General features: G+C 38.7%; 1 protein-coding gene across 1 annotated transcript in view; it reads left to right on the top strand.

The window, feature by feature from the left end:
- The first annotated feature begins 1,312 nt into the window (after positions 1-1,312).
- The window catches only part of EFNB2 (ephrin B2), a 39,047-nt gene continuing 19,451 nt past the window's right edge, over positions 1,313-20,908 (top strand). Inside the window, exons 1-2 of the mRNA XM_075199986.1 lie at positions 1,313-2,056; positions 20,133-20,413. Of these exons, the coding sequence (XP_075056087.1) occupies positions 1,935-2,056; positions 20,133-20,413 (403 nt within the window). The 5' untranslated portion in view covers positions 1,313-1,934. The remainder of the gene's footprint in view (positions 2,057-20,132; positions 20,414-20,908) is intronic.

Below are 20,908 nucleotides of genomic sequence, written 5' to 3'. Positions count from 1 at the left end.
CAGTACAAATTTGTTTATATAGAGGAAAGTTCCGTATTACGATCAAGCACCTATCATACAGTATATATATTACACATTTATAGTTGGAGATGAATATTGTACAGTGTTCATATATATTTTACATTTACTTCTATTCAAACTTTCCCAGCCTTGCAGAGTATCTTAATCTCTTTTTAAATTACCTTAACTTGCTCAACACGTATTCACTCTGCGCTTTCCCGGGGGATGGGTATTTTCTGACAAAAAATAAAGTTTATAGCTCAACGTGGGAAACCTTGCGGGCAGCTCCCTTTCTAGGGAAGAATCTGTTTATTGCAGAGATTACAGCATCTAACTAGCAACTTAACTGTGTGTACATAGAAAATGTTCTTGATAGATGCTAGTAATCAACTTTTGCAAGGTACCAAACTTATAAAGTAATTTAAAAATGTCAATACATGTAAAGCTAGACAATGGGTCTGGCCACTGGAGTTTATTTATATATATATATATATATATATATATATATATATATATATATATATATATATATATATATATATTATAAACGCACGCGTTTGTACATATATGAACGCACATTACACATACACTAGTACAACAGTACTTGTGCATAAATTTTATTTTTTGTCCAGAATGCTAATTTAATTCCAGATAGCGTAATCCAGTCATTGTTAAAAATAATCTCTTAATTATGGACGTTAAGAACATTAACTCCCTACATTATTATCAATAATTTTCTTTAAATAACTTAGCAATGTAACAAATGCATTTGATTTGATACAGTCACTATAACTTCGTTTGCTTACAATCCCTTCATCAAGAGCGATTTCAAATCACTGAGCAGGCATTGTATTAATAACACATTTTCATTTTAAAGGTTATTTGATCAGCAGTCTGAACTGTCAGAGGTATAAACGGAAGGTGCAGGCTTGTTTACCCATTTAATGCCTCCTGAACTTATCATCGTAACTCTTGTTATTCTAATCAACGTATATTGAATCAGAGGAGAAGAAACAAAGTGAGGCTTGTCTGCTTAGACGGTAGGGGTATGTGTAAGAGTAGAGGGTGTTAGTGGGTCACGTAATGAATATTAATGAAGAGCATTCAGGATGCTGATGAGTTCATGCAATATTGTATGGGAGGTCTATACCTGTCAGACACAATACGCAGCTTTGCAACAGACAATCTTAGCCTGGATTCTTTTTGATTGACGTGGAGCGCAGCCAATCGTGCTCTCCCCAATTCTTATCAGCCTATGAGCGGGGCGGGACAGAGAGGGGGTGGGCTGAGTTTATAGGCATACAGCACCGTGCTAGCCGCGGTTACTTTGGTTCAGATCTCACACACACATAGCAGTGGAGCTGTGTACATGTCCTGCAAGTCACTGGCACACACACAGGCAGAGAGCCATATAGAGCCACTGCCAGGGCACAAGCAGCACAGGACCACCCGTGGGATTTACCTCCAGTGTTTCTCCCTGGAGACTGGAATTCATGGACTACCTGCATAGAGCTGGATTAATTCAGCACCAATTTAATCCACACGTTCCCTTTCTGGGCTGGTTCCCTGAGGATCATTAGTGCCAAGCGGGCACACAGAGCGCAATAAGGGCTGGCAGGTGACGGATCTCGTTGTAATAATGTTGTCGTATGCGATGCCTTAGGATAACAGTGCATCCAAGCAGGAGTTGTCAGTTTTGGAGTTGTTTTCTTCCACCGGGAGTACGCTAATAATTCGGAGTGAGGACTGATCCCCTGGAGGAGCTGGTTGGATACAGAGCATATTATTTCAGCAGCACATTCACTTGTAGTGCTGGACTCGCTATCCTCCCGCTATTTCACATTACATATTGTGACTGGAGCTAGCAGAGGGAGCTTGTGCAAGTGGTCTCGCTGGACAGAGGATCCCGAATTGGATCTGGGTGACTCCACACGATGGCATTCAGCAGGGACTCGTTGTGGAAGTACAGCTTGGGATTTTGGATCCTGTTGATTAGGACTGCTATCTCCAGATCCTTAGTTTTAGATCCTATATACTGGAATTCTTCAAACCCCAAGTAAGTCTTTTATTTTTTAGCGTTTATCGTTCATGTCATATTAATGATCGTTGACTGGTTCTGTGTGTGACCTGTTGTGTATTGTATAAGTCATAGTGAAGCATATAATCAGAGCCCCCCAAACACTCTGATCAGCGTGTATTACGTTTATTAATAGCAATGTATTAAGTCCCGCTAAGGGATGCGTCCTCTGGTGGGTGCCACTAGTTTGCGCTGTATACAGAAACGCGCAGAACTCCCTGATATGCCCGGAGCGACCGGGGACAAGAGCAGGTACTCGGGTTATACATGGGGAGCTGCGGCATAGGGGCAGATGGTAGTCTGCACTCCTCGGTAACCAGTACTGAATGCACTTGTGCGCCCTTCTGAAGTCTGATATCAGAGTGCGTGCTATGCACCTCTTAGTCCAGAAGGGCCTGGGACATAACGTCAGTAGTATGTTGAAGGAGCCGCAGTGCACCTGGACCTACTCACCCTTTAGCAAGGACCCGACCACTTAGAAGTCCCCACAGCACCCGGCCAGTGTCTTGGAACCAGGCGCACCCAAGTGCAGAGTGTCTCAGTTTTGCACCCTGTGTAACACAACCTTATCAGATGAATCCGCAGTGTCACCGTTGGCAAGGGTCAGTTTAGTCGAATTTGGTAACATCTCTAAGCCATAGATGATATTTAACTTAGTTATCTTTTCTTAAAAGTGACCATTTGCCCTCTTGCAGCAGCCAGTGCACGTCCTAAAATAGGTTTCTGCTCTCCACTTTGAACACTCAAAGCAAGCTAGCTCAGGCCATTAATCAGTCCCGTGCTGGGACTCCAGTTGACATTCAGCGGGCGGCTGTGACGGCTTAAGATTCACGCAGTGGCTTATTTCCATAACCACACAATACAGGCTCTATGGGGTCTCCTGACCCGGCTACTCTGCAGAAGTCTGTATTCGAGACCTCCCTATCCTAAAAATATTATTTATATCATTAATAATGACTTACCGAATTCATTATTCTGACTATTATAATGCTTATCAAAATAGAAATAGGGAATACATGACTCAATTACATACATACACTCATTTATATATATATATATATATATATATATATATATATATATATATATATACATATATATATATATATATATATATATATATATATATATATATATATATATATATATAGTCTCTATGTGATTCCTATTCGGAGAGCATATTGTATTACGTACTTGCTCACCTAGCTTATAAAACATGAATCATGAAGGGTTATCCAGCACATCAAAATGCATTTATATGTATAGCTGCTGTAGACCAGGCAAAACAAATAGAACGCCTGTAGATTCGATTTACAAGAGAATTTAATTCGAATTTATTCCTGTCGGCTGAAGTCTCTCTTACGTGGTTGCTCAGTACAGATTTTGGAGACATCAGAAAGTCAAAAGGTTAGGAGTCTGCTTTGTAGCTAAACTTGCACTGCTCCCCTTAGGACTACGGAGGAACTATCTGCATACCAGCGGCAGGGATCTTTAACATTTACACTCTATTGATAGTGTGCCTGGGGAGGCTGGAGAAGAGTGTGTGGGTGACCTTCCATGATCCCCCATATCACTTTAAATATTAATGTAACGCACATACACCTGATATTGATATCTATAATCTAATAGAAAAATATCATACACCATTCATGAGACTCGGTTACAGTATTTAGTTGTCTTCTAAACAAGCAATGATGTCCATTCTCTTTCCTGCCCCAAGGGTTCTGGTATTAGTAGGGTACTGGCACTTCACAGTCAAGCTAGTATGAATGTCGTTCACATATTCATTTGAATGTCACAATAAGTTAGTAAGTAGTACATGCTGTAAAATACTTTTAGGTTTAAATTGCAGATTGCCAATAGTCCTTGCAGTCTACTGAAGTGTGATAGTCTGGTAGGGGTCTTGTTGTGTGGGGGGGGGGGGGGGGTTGACAACAAATCTGTTGAGTCAACTGTAAGCCTTCTTCTACTAGGCCAGTTATGTGTATCATTTAATTTTATAGATACTAAGTATATTAATGGACTGGCTACCCTAAGCTTTTTCATCTTCCAAATCCACTGGTTTTCAAAAGGGTCTCTTGTATTAAAGAGAACATTTCAAAAACAGTGATCAATTCAGTCCTACAGAGGTCACTCTTCCAATGCACATTGGCAAATCCTGCTCACATAGTATACCAATGTTTCAATGTTCATTGTAAGTAAAACCATTTGATCAGTTCATCATATTGAAAATCCCTTTTACTATTTAGTATTGTGTTTATCAATAGTTTGATTCTTGCACATTGAAGAATACCATGTGATCATGCTAAGACTTTCCATCTGATTAGCAACACCGCCGCTTCCTAAATTTTAGACCTTTTCGTCATGTTATCCCTGTGCCCTTCCACTAGTACTTTGTTTTGGTTTCTAAATTACTCCAGAGTGATTGCAGGCATTATAGTTTCTTTTTGTCTTTATTCTAGAGCGTTTAAGGAGACTTTATGTGTCAGTTGATATAGAACTGACATTAAGATTGCCACCTATTGCTCCTGAGGCAGAATTATGCTCTAGTTAGTAGTCTACTTATTTGCTTTTATTTTGCAGAAACCCCAGAGAATCAATGTTCTTGTACTACTGTAGAGTCATGTAGGTTAGAGAATTAAAACATGCAGTCATTTATTTGCAAGAGGTGGACATTAGTAGAATGTACCATTTAATAATAAATGTAATTTTCCACTTTGGGGATCAGTGATTAAATATGAATGTCACCGCTTTTCAGATGAGAAGTTAATTCAGGCTGCTGATTTCTAGAAGCACATTAAATTTATAAATCTGACTATGGGGATCTACTAGGATAATAACTTTCATTTCTAGTTATAAAAATGTATCGTCACTCTTCCATATAATTAGAGGATTGAGGGCCTTCTCACCACTGCTTTTATGTCCTGGCCCTCAAAACCAATATTATGGATAGGCATTATTCTCATGGCTAAACAAGGGCTGCGCTTGATTAACCGCACAAGATATAAATACATTTTTCATTGTTTGTCGGCTGTCACTACTGATACAGTTATGAAAAAAAACACATCTTTCTCATGCTAGACATAGAATCTAAATAAAACTATGCACTAGAGAAAACACAGCACTTGCATCACAATCTCATGCATATGCCCCTGTCTTCATGTTGTTTACGCTTGGCTAACATCCTGATGCACATTTGATAACAATAACTGCACAACATATAGATTAGGACTACCGAAATGTTTAGTTTGCTTAACTATAATAGACAAAATATTTTTTTTGTTTCTGCCCTTAAAAAATGTATTTTCACTGTTAGTGACTTCAGTCAAGGAAAGCGTAATAGTGTGATTAATAATCAGTATGTTGGCAAGGTCTATTGAAATCAGATTTCTCGGTTTGGTGCATGTACTTGGTAGCCATCTATTGTATGGGTGAATCTGATTTTTGTAGGTAAACAAAATCAGACAAATGATCATTCAGTGCGATGTGAATACCCCCTTGAACTCTTGCTCCTCAGTTTGTATTTAGGTTAATCTTGTCAGTTTTAATATAGAAAGGAAAGAAAGGAGAAAGCACCAGGGGTGGAATTGTTGCTGTTTTTACATGCACATTCCTCACATTTTGTCAGGATGATAAACGGAAGGTAATGGCCCTTATTGCCAGGGACAACTGATCCGGCCCTTGAACAAAGTACCTACTGAAACCATATCTCAGTCTCTGGTAAACTGCTGTAGACAATCATTTATTTAGGAATCCTTTCCCCTGGGAAGATCCTTTTAACCGTCCCATTTACGGTTTCAAGCTGAAGAAACAAAAGCTCAGGATAAAAACGGTTTGCTAAGTACTTACCTCTAAATCCCAGTCACACAAAGTTTTGGTGATGACACTTTGAGGACTAATGCAAACATCTTTTGTATTATAATCCTTTACTATTTCTTTGACACCTGCCCACCATATTAGCTCAGGTAACAGACTGACATTCAGAACACCAAGAAGAGGCTGAAATTTAGATATACTGATTCCCTTTTATCTTCCTTACATGGTTCAGCTGGGGTTTAATTGTTACATTATCTGTTGTAATTATCTCCAAGCCTCTTATCTGTAAACCCGCTCAGGTAAAGCACTTTGTTTAGCTCAGTAATTGTCTTAAGATTGTGACTGCAAGACAGGGAACAATGCAATGTATTTATTTTAGGTCACCTATTCTTATTGGCTTCTTTTGCTTCTTATTAGCTTGTATCTCTAAGCAGAATGGTATGTTGATTCTTCAATTAGATATTGGGTGCATATAAATCATGTACACTATTTCATCAATGTATTGCCCTATAAAAGATGCACAGTGAAGTGTGATTTAACATTAAAATCGCCAATTTTAATATATCGTCATTTACACAGGGCATACATCCTTTGTGTTATAAGAGAAACTTCTGTGCAGTGAAATGCATTTCTGTCTCATTTCATGCACTGTTATCACTTACCTTAGTAATTACACTAAGATGTGTATGACACATGGCCTATGGACAAACTCTATGGGCCGGAGTCATTAAGGAGAGCAAAGCATAAAAAAGGAGTAACTTTGCACCTGGACAAAACCATGTTGCATTGGAGGGGGAGGTAAATTTAAAATGTGGGGATAGGGTATGTCCTACAAAAATTTAAGATTTCATTGTAAAAATAAAGCTATCAAGTATTTGTGTGCTACATGAAAAAACAGCCAGTATTTAACTTATGAGCAAAATAATAAACTATTCTGCACCCCTTGCACTGTAACATGGTTTGTCCCGGAGAACATTTACTCATGTAATTGTAACATATATGTATCCAGAGCAGGTAATTGGTATTCTGCATACAAGTCCCATTTTACTTGTTAATCTGTTTGTTGAACCAATTCATTGAAGGTATTACTGTCAGCTCATCCATCTTCCCTAAAGACCTGCAATGTCAAAACTCTCCCAGCTATTGCATGCATCTGCCAATTGGACAAAGCAGAATTATGCACTTTGTCACTTTGATGCTGTTGCCACCATTTTTTCCCCTCATGTTTTAGTCATAAATATGGATTGATCTTATAACTCCCAGAAACATTCTTTCAGAACTTCAGAAAACTATAGAGGAATGCCTTTGTAAGTGGTGAAACAGACAGTTGAATGACATTCAATGTGCTGTATCAATATTTTAAATAAGGCCTGAGAACATGATGGGAAATAATATTAAATGTCTCAATAAATGTTATTGGTAAATACTATAAACATATCTCCAACATATATATGTATCGGTTCTATCATTCAATCACATTGTCTAGTTACAAACTATTTATTTGTATCATATATAATGGGACACATGTTTTCTAACAGGATAGGAAGCTGAAAGGAAAGTTACAGCTCAGATGTACTTTAACTATGTGTATCCCTGATACATTGATTTGCATTTTATTGCAAGCTTTGATCACAGGCCTATAAACTGCCTATTCTTTTCTATTTCAGTACACATTACGTCATGGTTACTCTGCAAACAAGCAAAGAGCAGCCTTGTTATTTTTCATAAGAAAATAGAGTAATGCAGAAAATGATTCAAACTTGTGCATTCATAGCATAATTTAGTTTGATAGCATTGTATTTGCCTTTAAGTTACCCTGTTGCACTTGGCCTATAAAATAGCTTTGCAGCAAAGGCGTATGTGATAAATGCAGTAGTGTTTTAGCCAAGCATATGTTTTACATATAAGAAAATGGGATAAAAGGCATCACTTTTAAAGAGAACCAATCGGCTACACACAGTGGATGCATACATTTTGTGGGTGAAACCAATATTTTTGAGAATGGTGGTTTAACATTAAGGGCCTAATGTAAAGTCAGACACAAGTCCAACTGATCAGTGCAAAAAGCACTTTTAGCCAAGGATCCGTCTCCGTTTGCATTCAGACTGAGACGGATCTCCCTCTTGCACCTCTCTGCACTTAGAGAGGTGGAACGGGGAAGAGCCTAGCAATGTAACACGTGTTCATGCTCTTTACATGATGTGCTGAGTTTAGTGCAGCCGCAGATAGATCTCTTGGAGATGTATCTTGTGCGGGTGCTTTCTGCTGGTGCAACAGACCTTGCAGTATTAAAAAAAGAATGAAAAAAAAAAAATATTACATTTTTTTTTTTAAAAAAAGGTGTGCAACTCCTTCCAAGCAGCATAACCAACCCTTCTGCTGTTTGGGGGGGGGGGGGGGGGGACACACTTTTTTTTCATTTATTCAGTAATCTGCTTTACAGGGCCTCTATGACTGATACACTCAGGAGTATCATGCACACCGTCCCATAAGGCAGATAAAGAGATGTGTTTGTGCAATTTGCATAGTATTCTGAGTTGCACGGATCTAAAGAGCCATTTGACTTGGAATACTGTGTAAATTAAGGGATGCAATTTATACTTGCAAATGTTTCATCCCTCAGTGATGTTGCTAGTCCTAGTGAATTGATAGGCAATATTCTCAAGAATATTGGTTTAGCCTCAGAAATGACTGCTTCACTTTCACAGTATGTAAGGCAAGTGGTACTCCACACCTTGACCACCAATTAAAAGCATTCATCATCATCATTTATTTATATAGCGCCAGCAAATTCCGTAGCGCTTTACAAAAGCATTGTTAATATTTTTATATAGTTAGCAGTAGAGGCCTATTTGTAAATGAGAAGAAAGTTGTTGCAATGAAAGCCAGTGATTATACTGTTCATGTGGGCCTAATCTTTTCCTTCCGTGCCGGCTGACATAAGAAAAACTTGTTTTTCAGGTCACCTATCATCCGTTTTCATAGATTTTCTGATGTGTTCAATTCTTTGTGTCATGTACTGGTGATTAAAATGGGTGTGATCGAGTGCTTAGAATATTTGTATTCAGAGATTCCGAGCCATAGGCTTCTATCCAGATTTCACCTCTTAGAAATATTTTTATCCCAATAGTATATGGAAGCAACCGGTCAGTATTAAAAAAAAAAAAAAAAAAAAGCTTGGAAAAGCTCCTGCAGCTTTATTGTTTGCTCAGAGCCCAAGAAGACAAAAGATATGAGCAGTCCAGGCCTTGTCTTATAAAGAAAAATGTAAACCATTCACACAGCTTTCCTGTTTGATTTGTTTAATTCTCATTTTAAATTCAGTACCGTGCAAGCTGTGTGAAATCTGCTGATTTCTTTAGTAATTCATTTTGTAGAATTGATTTAAAAACAAAACGAACACAATTTGCTTTTATTTTTAAGCAAATCAACCCTTGGTCATAGTTAATAAAGGGATTACAACCCGGGCAAGATCTATACAGAAGTGATTTAAATTAAGTACACTCTAAAGAAACTGATCCCTTTTGATTGAAATGTAGAAAAAAGGCATAGTGAAACGAACAGCGGTAATCTGATTGTATGGCAATAAAACCACCATTTTCCCGTCTTCCACAAATTCATGCAGTTACAAAAAAATGTAAAGGCAGATGAAGGGTGCAACCATGGCAACACATAGATTAGCTTGATGTTACAACTGACACGTATCTGAAAGGGTTGTTGGAACTAAAGGCATTGCTTGGGCTGTTGGGTATTGTGTGAGGAGTGCACAAAACTTGGAAGCAAGAATTAAACAGCATGGAAAAAAGGTCTTGCTTGCTTGTGGCTAGGTGATAGACACTCTGAGAGGGAGGGGGTAATTAATAATGTAACCCATAGCAACCAATCAGACCTTTGCTTTCATTTTCTACTGTACACTGGAAAAATGAGTTAGTCTGATTGGTCGCTGTGGATTACAGTTCACGTATGCACATTGTGCCTTGCTATTTAATAAACCCAAAAGTCGACAGATTAAAAAAAGCCTACGTCTAGGGTGTCACAACATTTTTGTGGTTGCTTTTTTAATATAATTTGTTTATCCTATTTTCTATATGACATTGTTTTCTTTTTGACTCCAGAAAACAGTAGTGACTGTTTTGCAGTATTATACAGTGCTCAGTGCCTATATATATATATATATATATATATATATAGTGGCTTTAGGCATGCTCATCCTGAGGAGCAGCAGAGAGTGTAAGTACTGGAATACACTCCTTATTCGAAATTAGGTCTGCATGTGAGCATTACACTCAAAGGAGTTTAAACAAACATGTCACATTGCATCTTTCATACACATTTATCAAAAATCAGATTCCTTCTCTAGGAAGAAAAAAATCATCTTCCCGTTTAAGTAGATCTTTTGGTTGCTGAAATAAAAAAGGGGGAAGGGATGTACTTGCTTAAGAGCAGTGCAGAATGTCACATTAAATGCATCAGACACTTCTTTGTTTAAAGCCATTGGTTTTGTTATGCAGTAAAGCAGTAAAACGAAGGATGATTTCCTGACTTCTGCTCTCCAGCTGAAAACAGCCCTGTAAAAAGCAAGGAAGAAAAAAAAGACTCTTTCGCTTTTGTTTCTCTCTGCACTTTGTCCTTACAGACACAAGATACACCGAAGAATGACACTTAGAAGGGCTTTAAACTCCATGCTGAGATGTGGCAGTACAGGTGCAGGAGACGGAGAATATTTGTTTTATAGCCTGAATGGCTGTGTGCTGGTAGAAATGAATTCTTTATGATGGAAGAATAGCACAGACTGGGACAGAAACACAGAAGCTAACAGTAACTGTTCTGTCTGCACAAATAATCCTAAACACACTTTTTTGATTAAGTGTGTCTCAGATGATTTCATTAAACCATGTTTCTTGGCAGGTTGGCTTGGATAAGTTTCCAGCTCTTTACATCTTTCTTTGTTGCTTGAAATTCGAGAGCAGATACCATAACATTTTAATTTAAGATGGTGTCAGCTATATGACAGCGTCAAATAAAAAGTCATTTGTGAGATCAACTTTGTTTCATACAGAAGTGCGTCTGATACCACAGACTTTAAAGACTTTGACAGGAGGTAAACATCACTGCCCTGCATTCATCTCCTGAAATACTCTGTTTCCTGTGAACACTCTGCTGACCTGATTAGATTCTTTGAGTTCACATATTGGACCTCATTTAGAGTCGGACACAAAGTCAGTTTAAGAAGTGTACAAGTGGGAGTGTGCCGCAGCTTGGTAGGGTACTACGAGTGGCAAGCAACATCAGTTGCGTCCCACTCTTAATACCCCATTGAGCTGCGAGCAGTTCCTGCAGCTAGCTAACGCTTGCGCCACCTAATTCCTGCCGCACAGCTTTAGCTCTGTTTTGACGTGTGTTGCGTCTGTGCCTCACTGCGACTAGGATGTATTTACATGGTCACGCCTTCACAAATCCGTGTTCCTCCTCTCGTAGTGATCCGCAAGCTGTCGCAAGTGTTAGTTGCGTCCAAGATGCAGGCGGATATGGTGCTTTCTGCACATGTGTAGTAGTGTTTTTTTGTTGGATGCGCCTAAAACGGACTTTGCGTCCAGCTCTAAATGAGGTCCATTCTGTATTACAACAAAAAAGCATTTTACAACATGTATATTTTCTTCAAAAACAGATCTACTGCTTGTTTAGGTACAAAGCAGTAAAAATAATTTAAAAAAATGGCAAAACGAAAAGCATAGTGACATTCGGTCATTCCCAGAATGTAATTATTGTACAGTATGTTTTTACTGCACCAAACATTAAACAATAATGGTGGTCTTACTACCACTCTTTATTTATATAGTGCAAATATATCTCACAGTGCCGTACAGAGAATGTTTATTCATTCACATCAGGCCTGCCCCAGTGGAACTAACAATCTAAGTTCCCTACTATAGGCACACAGATGGCACTCACACTATGTCATGTTTAGTTAGGAGCCATTATACAGTATGTCTTTTAGTCCATGGGATGAAACCCACCCGAGCAGGGAGAGAACATAGAAACTCCATTCAGATAACATACTGTTCCGATTCAACCTCAAGGCCCCAATGCCGCACAGCAGCAATGCCAAGGCTTTCTTAAAGTAAAGGGGTTAATTTACAAGCCACTAACAATCCAGCTTGCTGCCTGATAGTGTTTGGCAAGGTGTCATTCAGCCAGACTTATTGCCTATACTGGCTTTTTGTAAAGCATTCAAATAGCAAAAGAAGTAAAGTAAATGGCTGTGGCCTACATGCTTATTTGTACAAAAGAAAGGTAATAACGGATATGTAGCAGTGCCTGTCTGTCTGTCTCGCATTTCCTTCAACTACTGGATATTTTGCTTTCCACATCTGGTGGCGACCATAACTGAAATGTTGTTACAACCACACAAATACCTGAACACTGCAGAACATAAGCACTGGACCAGGAAGGTGAATTATATTTCAGCCATTGGGTGCCTGGTAATCCTATTTCTGTCTTCCCTACAGAAAATAGGAAGCAGGCCGTTACAATGCTATTCACTTGTCTGCATTCATTTATAGACACTTACAATCCACAAGGTTTGTCAGTTGGTAAAAAAACAGAATTCTAATGTTTTTCAAGCATTAAAAAATCATTAACAACGGGTAGCTAAAATACATAATGGCAATCAGCCTATGACTAAATTAAAGATTGATAATCATAATGAAGCTTTAATTAATGACCATGCGTTTTGCTGACCTAATGAGTAGATTACAGACGGCACAGCTAAAAGGAGAACATTTGCTTAGCTATTGAGATTTTTTGTGATGCTAACATTTTTCTCAATCGTGTGGCAACATCTGCTATGCAGTAAAAGGTGGAAGTATGCGTTACCTGATAGGACAACGTGAGTCACACATTCACCCAGTTTATGACCATCCCAAACTCATTCTTCTTCTCCCTTATCATTGGTTTGAAACATACTGTGTAAACTGAAAGCACGTAATCTTTAGATAATATTATCATTATTATACATGCAAATCATTGCCGTGCCTTCTTTCTCAAGCACTTATAGAATCGGTTTCAAAGTGCAATATGTTTTTCCCCTTCTCTTTGGCAGCTGTGACTGGCCAACACCCAGTACTTCATTGAGGGATATGGCTGTTAATTACAAAGTAGCTGATTTGAAGCATGATATAAATATTAGGTTCCCTTTCTAGCTTTTAACCAAGTTCCCAGGCTACCAACTCATATATTTTTAATATGTGACCTGAATAAGAGTATTTTCTGTGCGAAAGCCTTTTTCATTTTGAGAAGCATCAACAAAGTCCATCTATGTTGTCCTAAATGATGTCAGACACAGAATGGTAGGCCAGACAGCTCACGGCACAGTCTGGAGGGGATATTATGAAGGAGACAGGTATTCAAACAAATCTAACAGGCCGGCTAGAGAGCAGCATTGGAAAATTCAAGGGGATAGAGGAACACTGTAAACGTGCTTATTGGAAAAATACATTTTATTGAAAGTGACACTAAGTAAGGATGGAAAAAAAAGTGCCGATTCTTGGCAGACGATGTTGCAACCAATGTAGATTTTTAAAGGCTTGGAGATTGAATATGTAATAGCGGTGGATTTAGGATGTTTCTGTGAGGTTTTAGTCTCTCACTGAGAGCTACAATTCCAGATAGCTGAGGGAATGGTGTCAGCAGTCAGTCTGGGTTAAGCTGAGGAGCAGAACAGAGCTATCGAGAAATGATGACTTATTTTTCTTACGACTAGTCCCAATTAAACGTCATTTTGTTTTTCGGGAAGTTTGCCAATTTACAGCTTTTCAGGGTTAGGAAAGTTGCCAATCACGAACATAGATTAGTATAGAACTATAGATTAGTACATATCATCTATACCTGGGCAGCACGATGGCATAGTGGTTAGCACTTCTGCCTTACAGCACTGGGGTCATGAGTTCAATTCCCAGCCATGGCCTTATCTGTGTGGAGTTTGTATGTTCTCCCCATGTTTGCGTGGGTTTCCTCCGGATGCTCCGGTTTCCTCCCACACTCCAAAAACATACTGGTAGGTTAATTGGCTACTGACAAATTGACCTTAGTGTGTGTGTGTGCATCTGTCTGTGGGTGTGTGTGTGTGTATGTATGTTAGGGAATTTAGACTGTAAGCCCCAATGGGGCAGGGACTGATGTGAGTGAGTTCGCTGTACAGCGCTGTGGAATTAGTGGCGCTATATAAATGAATGGTGATGATGATGATACCTATGCTGCAAGCGCTCTTTGCTCTACCTAGGCACACAGAGCAGTTTTATTTAAAATAATAAAAAACAAAACCTAAAAAATAGTATTATCTATTTGTCTGCCTCAATATGAATATGTAAACACACCTTTTTATGCTTGGACCCATCTTTGTTTTTATTATGTGCTTTGAGGAAAACATGTTATCATGCAGAGTGGAAATTGCAGGGCAGAGCAATACATATTTTAAAAGACATTCATTTTGTTTCAGATCCTGGGGCTTCAAAGAGGTCATCCTCTCTCTCCGTGGCCTGTAAAAGCTGCAGCCTAACAATGAAGGCTTGTTCTCTGTATAATAAGACACAAAATAAAGCAATATAGCTATTTTAAAATCATGGCTCCTTCAGTAACTTACATTTGGGCGGCTCAGATTTTCCACATCATTTCCAAAAGCAGAAATGTGGATTACTGGGAAAGAGGTGACACACTTAATACATTCTTTTTACGAAATATAAAAAATATGATATTAAAAATAAATGGAACGGTATATGTTACATGTATGTTATAGTTGTATCGCCCTACCAGCTAAATTGAAGGTATGGTCACAACTGTAAATATTTCACTGCGTCCTTGAGGCTTACACACATTACTGCTTAAATTGCATATTCTTTTATATAGTGCATATTAACACCTTGTATCCTGAAGGCACATTCTGCAAAGCTGGAGCACAACCAACAACAGCAAGCGGTGGTGCAAAAACAGGACTCAACAGAATTCTAGGTTTTTATTGTAAAACCACACTGGCTCCAGACACATATATGTGGAAGAGTAAAGAAGGGGGAAGACCTGAAAAATTGAACAATAGTAACCTCCATTCAGTTTATTTGTAATATAATTTCTTTATTAAAAAAAACAAACCAATATTAGTCAATGAGTGCAAGGGATTGCAGAGCAGCATATAGTATCACAGGATACTATATAGTAATATATACTATGCTAGAGAATACTTGCCCACTCTCCCGGAATGTCCAGGAGACTCCCGAATTCCGGGTTGGTCTCCCGGACTCCTGGGAGAGCAGCCAATTCTCTCACATCCTGTGGGTAAGATGGGAGCCTCAATGACACGATTTGTGGTAAATTGCGTCATTTTGGTCCGCCAACCCCCGCAACAAAATAGTCTTCCGTCGCAGGGGGTGGGGCCAAAATGACGTGAATTGCCATGACCTACCCTCTCCCGTCCTCCCATTACGCCCTCTTCCCAGAGGACAAGGGTCACTTAAGCGGCTTGGGAGGGGGTGCTCACCTTTTTTAAAAATGTATTAATGGTTCTCCTTTTTGTTAACACAGAAAGGTCTGTTGCACCAGTAGAACGCACCCGCAGAAGATAGGTCTCTAGGAGACGTATCTGCGGCTGTGTTTAACTCAATATAGCATGTGAGAAGCCTGAACACACCTTTACATTGCTAGGCTCACCCACTACCTTCCCCGTTCCATTACTCTAAGCGTAGACAGGTGCAAGAGGGAGATCCGACTCAGTCAGAGTGCAAACTGAGACGGATCCTTGCCTAAAAGTGCTTTTTGCACTGGTGAGATGGACTTGCGTCCAACTATACACCAGGCCTCCAGTGTAGAAGGGACACATGTGGACTTGTACTATGAAGGGAATTCATATTCACACCCCCAACCACCACTACTTCAAACCTTAACTGGATCCTGAATAGTGATCGAACCCTATTCACACACTGTGAAGTCATTGTGCATATACATATAACAGCAGCAGGAGCTATGACAGATTAACAGAAATACAACTAAGCACTAATGTACAAAATAAAACAAAAAATGGTTGTCATTCAACTTGCTAATTGTGCCTCTCGTATGCATTTGTGATTGACTATCTTATCATCTGTCAAAAGCAGCAAATGAAAGAGAAATATTCTTTTATTCACTTGTGTAATGCAAATAAGTCATTTGCATTTTTAAAACTAATTTTCCCCCAAAAAAAGTGACATCACTTGAAATCTGCATTTGGCATGAATTATTTTACAGGCATCTGTCATTGTTTGTCTAATGCCTCGCCTGCACATAGCAAGACAGACCTCACCCTATTTTACAGTCTGTGGTTTGGAGTGTTGTTGCTGGGAATCTAACCATACAGGTGTAAATTACCTGCAGATTACATTGATAGGACTCTGCAAACTGTGTTTTGATGTGGACAAATGATTGGCTTCACCCAGCTGCATAATCAGTTAAGCTAAACTCAGTGTTCTGCTCTGTCCTTCTGTCACTCAGACTTACTGTATCTGTTGCTTCATTGTAAAGCCAGTTGTTTAACAGGTGCCAGCTCAACTTTGAAATCTATAGGGAATATTCAAGCATGTTCTATAAGAAGCAGTGCTGGGTGAGGTCCTTTACTCACTCAGGGGCCTTTTTATGAACTTCCGAAGAGCTTTTTTCCCCCTGTAAATCCCCCAACCGAAAACTGCATTTTTTGCCACATATTAAAGTTCCGTGCCTATTTATTATTAGAGGATCCCAGTTCACAGCATATTCGATAGCAGTAGCAGTCCACATAGAAGTTTTTGGGGACTGCAAAAATGCACTATATATAATGCTCTGAGTTTCAGAGCTTGACCCCAACAATTAAAGCTATCTGAAGATGTCATTAGCCATTCTGTCCTGTGGGAAGAGCATTGCAGGAGACTAACAGGCTTTGTGTTCCTTCCCTCCCTCCTTTGGCAAATTGAGCAAAGGCCAGGTCAGAACCTGTAATCACTTGTAGACTATATGTTGGGATAGGCTTCTATTGCAACCATTGGCTGAGTATCGATTAAAACCACAAAATGCTGCATCAACAGTGGAGACGACAGGTACATTGCTCATTGCTGGAAACAGTCTACTAGGATTCTCAGAATATTATTCAAATATATTTGTAAAGTATAGATCTCTCACCAATATTTTTAAACTCAAAACAGTATAATAAAGAAATGACATTAGCAGTGTGGTATGAAATGTCAGTATTGTTCCATTGATAGTATTTGTGGGACAGAGGTGGGGAATTGATTAAGAATTGAGTAAAACTACACACAGCTGAGCAGTTTCCTTGTAAAACTGAACATTGGATCACCAAGGGTAAGAACTATGTCGGTATGAACTGCTATTCAGCAAATAAAAAAGTATTCAATTGTACTGTACTACCTCCAGACTACACAAAACTGTGCTGGGACATGCAATAGAAATACTCGCTCAACTGGTTTGCTTTCTAACTTTGTACTTTGAGCTCTCCTGCTTCGTCAGAGTAAAATATTTCATGAAAGTACCGGTAGTTTTAAATGGCAAAACACCACCACCTACAAAAAAAATAAACCTATAGATAAAATGTTGTTAACTTAAAAACATATTCTTTCCAAACTACATATAACATTGGGTGGTCATTGTGCGTGTAAAATATGTACGAGCCATCTGTGATAGCAAGCCAGTGGAACTATTCACATGTGGAGAATCGCTGCAACTGAAACGAGCAAGAATTTTTTTGCATGTATTTAATTACCAGCTTATTTCATAAAAACAGATTTGTTGTCATGACAAATGCAATGCTCTGTTTTACATGCACTGTGTTCGAATAAGAACATTTACATTAATGTATCTAGATTAGAATGTGCATATTGTTTGAGGTCAGAGTGCAAATAAAATCAAAATGTTTGTTTTTAATATATTTCTATTTTTTTTATTTTATTTTCATAGTCATAGTTGTTGTCATCTAATGCTTCTATTGTTTTAGCGTATAAACAATTGTGAATCTGCTCCCTGTAAAATGTGTAACATTTGTCACCAGACAGGAGTGCCCTAACCCCACCCATGTTTCGTTTGTTGTCATTTTATGAATAAGCAACGCTGAGTTATTTTCTCCCGCAGCATGCCGTGAAAATAAAAGATGACAAATGTGGAAATGCTGAACGGAACAAAAAAGGATCCCCATAGTGTAGAAAACCCCTCTTTGCAAAGCCATCGCCAGCCTCTTAAGAATTGAGGGTTGCCGATTTGAAGTACTAAAGTGTGTAGCAGTGTCATAGGTCAAGAGCTGGCCCTCATCCAGTGTAGAAAGCATCATTTATCAAGAATAACGAGCAAAAGCAACTAATTACTGTGCACTGATTACTTGTACTGTGACAGATATCACACTGGCCCAGTAGATTTCTAAATGTATTTTGTAAATCATCCCGCTGTTTGAAGAATTGGGTTTATACTTTGAACATTGGTTTCAGTTGTGCTGGTTTGACTCATTAAATTGCTGTATATTTGATATTGGAATAGTTTACATCCCATATACAGTACATTTATTGCATCTTGTGTTCATCTCTTTAAATTTCTTACAAACGTTTCGTATTGGCCTGGCAAACTGAATAGGTATGATGAAGCTGGTATATTTTTCAAAGCGACACTGTCAGACGTCATTAGCTGTACATTGTGAATGATACGTTATAGCTGTATTAAATCCAAGTTAGATATGAGTGTATAGAAGAATGTGCCAGTACCCGATGACACACGATGATGTCTGGCTCTTTATTTAATGTTAGTTTAATTGTTGGCACCCTGCACAACTTTCATGTGGGCATTGGTAAGTTGACAGGGGCTGCAGCATCCTTGTTAACTCTGGCACCAAGATAAATGTTACGATAGCTGTGTGATAGAGGTAATAGCTGCAGGGAAATAAGCAATGCTCTTCCATGGCTTTGATTATCCATAATGTTAACCAACAAAAGCAGCTAGTATGAAGTTAGAAGATCAAATAATCTGGAGCTTGACATTCAGTTGCTAGGCCAAATGTGATGCCTTTCGGCAGACATGAGAATTGATTTAGCAATTAATAAACTTACCTGGTGGCCTTCTTGAGTCTTACTAGGAAGGGATTGCTGGCTAAAGTCTTTGTTCTTCGTCTTTAATATTTTAATGAGCCTTCAGGCTTAGCTGCTTACAAATGAGTTGGGATTTCTAAGTGTGGTGTTTAATGTTTCTACTCCGCAAAGGATGTTGATTAGAAAGCTCTTGTTTCAATTTCCCACAGGCATTCTGCCGCAAGCAATAAACGGAGAGGTTAAGCTAGATATGTAGATACCGTAGTATGGCATACCGTGACCAAAATACTTAAGTGTTCGTTTAGGCTTCCTTTACTTGGGTAAGGTCTGCCTATTATGTAACATTAACATACAGGCTCTCTATTTAAAGGGAAAGCAGTATTCCAATATTGCAGGCCTGGTCAACCTGTGGCCCTCCAAGTGTTGTGAGCCACAGCATGTCAGCAGCCTATCAGCTGGCTATCTACTGGCAAAGCATGCTGGGACATGTAGTTTCACAACACCTGGAGATCCACAGGTTGGCCAGGCCTGCAGTATTGTAAAACCAGCTTGAACTAGGCTTATATTCAGGTTTCTGTTCTGTTTTGGGGCTGGTTGTTTTGTTATGGTTATTTTAGCTACTTTATCATGTCAACAGAAACATGTTTATAACATCAGAAATAGCAGTTTATAGCCACTAGACATACCAATATATTTTCTATTTTGGTTTGGATGCTATATAAAGTCTTATGCTTTTCTTGGAGCACTCTTGAGTCATGTACAGTTTTGCTGATAATGGCAGTCCGTGCGTTAAGGAGATGAATCTACAGCTTTGAAATAGATACATGAATTCAGAGACTTCATCCTCAGCCTGTTTATTAATAGAGCCGTGAAGGTGACACATGTTAAATGCGTGAATTTTTCTCTTTAAAGCTGCATTACCACCTACAAAAAAAGGTTTTACTAAAGTTCCCCAACTCCTAGACGGAGTCCTGGTGACTGCTACATACAGCCTTACTTCCCAGTGTCCTTTTAAGCTCACCGCCTTTAAATTGTGGTGAGAGTGACTTGTGTGCAGGGGGTCCAATCACAAGCTACCTTATAAATACTTTGCTGGCTATTTTTTCGTAGTAGTGCTTTCTGGTTTACTTACTTTTATTTCACTTTTTTTTTTATTTTAGATTCCTTCCTGGACAAGGGCTGATACTGTATCCACAAATAGGAGATAAACTTGATATTATATGCCCCAAAGTGGACTCCAAATCTACTGCCCAATACGAATATTATAAAGTCTACCTGGTGGAAAAGGAGCAAGCAGATAGCTGTACAATAAAAAACAAAACACCTTTGCTGAATTGCGCTAAGCCGGACCAAGACGTGAAATTCACCATCAAGTTTCAAGAGTTCAGTCCGAATCTCTGGGGACTGGAATTCCAGAGAAACAAGGACTACTACATCATATGTACGTATTTTTTTATTTATTTCTTATGTCAAATTGTACTGTATGAATAGTTGCTATGTGCAGCATTAGATGTATCTTTTACTGGTTAAATGTCTTTTAATGTCCACTGGTAACCTGATCTGAGACAGACAATAAGTATTGGAATATATCAGCTAAATCCCCTTTCTAGAAATCAAAGTGTTGTCATATTGAAAATAGATTAACATTGTGGCAGATACAGAGAATAAAAGCTACTGGAGCTGATATATAGGTCTACTTAAATAGGTGGGGTATCAAAATCTCCTTCAGGAGCTTGAATTAGAGTAGGAATGAAAAGCGTCTAATGTCCCCTGCTTTTTAGCTGTATTAAATGGGTTGCAGGTTGAGAACTGATCAAAGCCTGAAAACCAAGAAACACACTTTCATTACCTCAGACCTCAAAGCCCAGTTGCTAACCTTTCTGAAAGTACTGCCCAGACTATCATGAAATATAATCATTTTTCGGCTTTCTAACAT

This window comes from Mixophyes fleayi, chromosome 2, assembly GCF_038048845.1.
Source record: "Mixophyes fleayi isolate aMixFle1 chromosome 2, aMixFle1.hap1, whole genome shotgun sequence".
Lineage (NCBI taxonomy): Eukaryota > Metazoa > Chordata > Amphibia > Anura > Limnodynastidae > Mixophyes > Mixophyes fleayi.
Note: the sequence above shows the minus strand (reverse complement) of the source record. Positions and strands in the feature narration are given on the sequence as shown.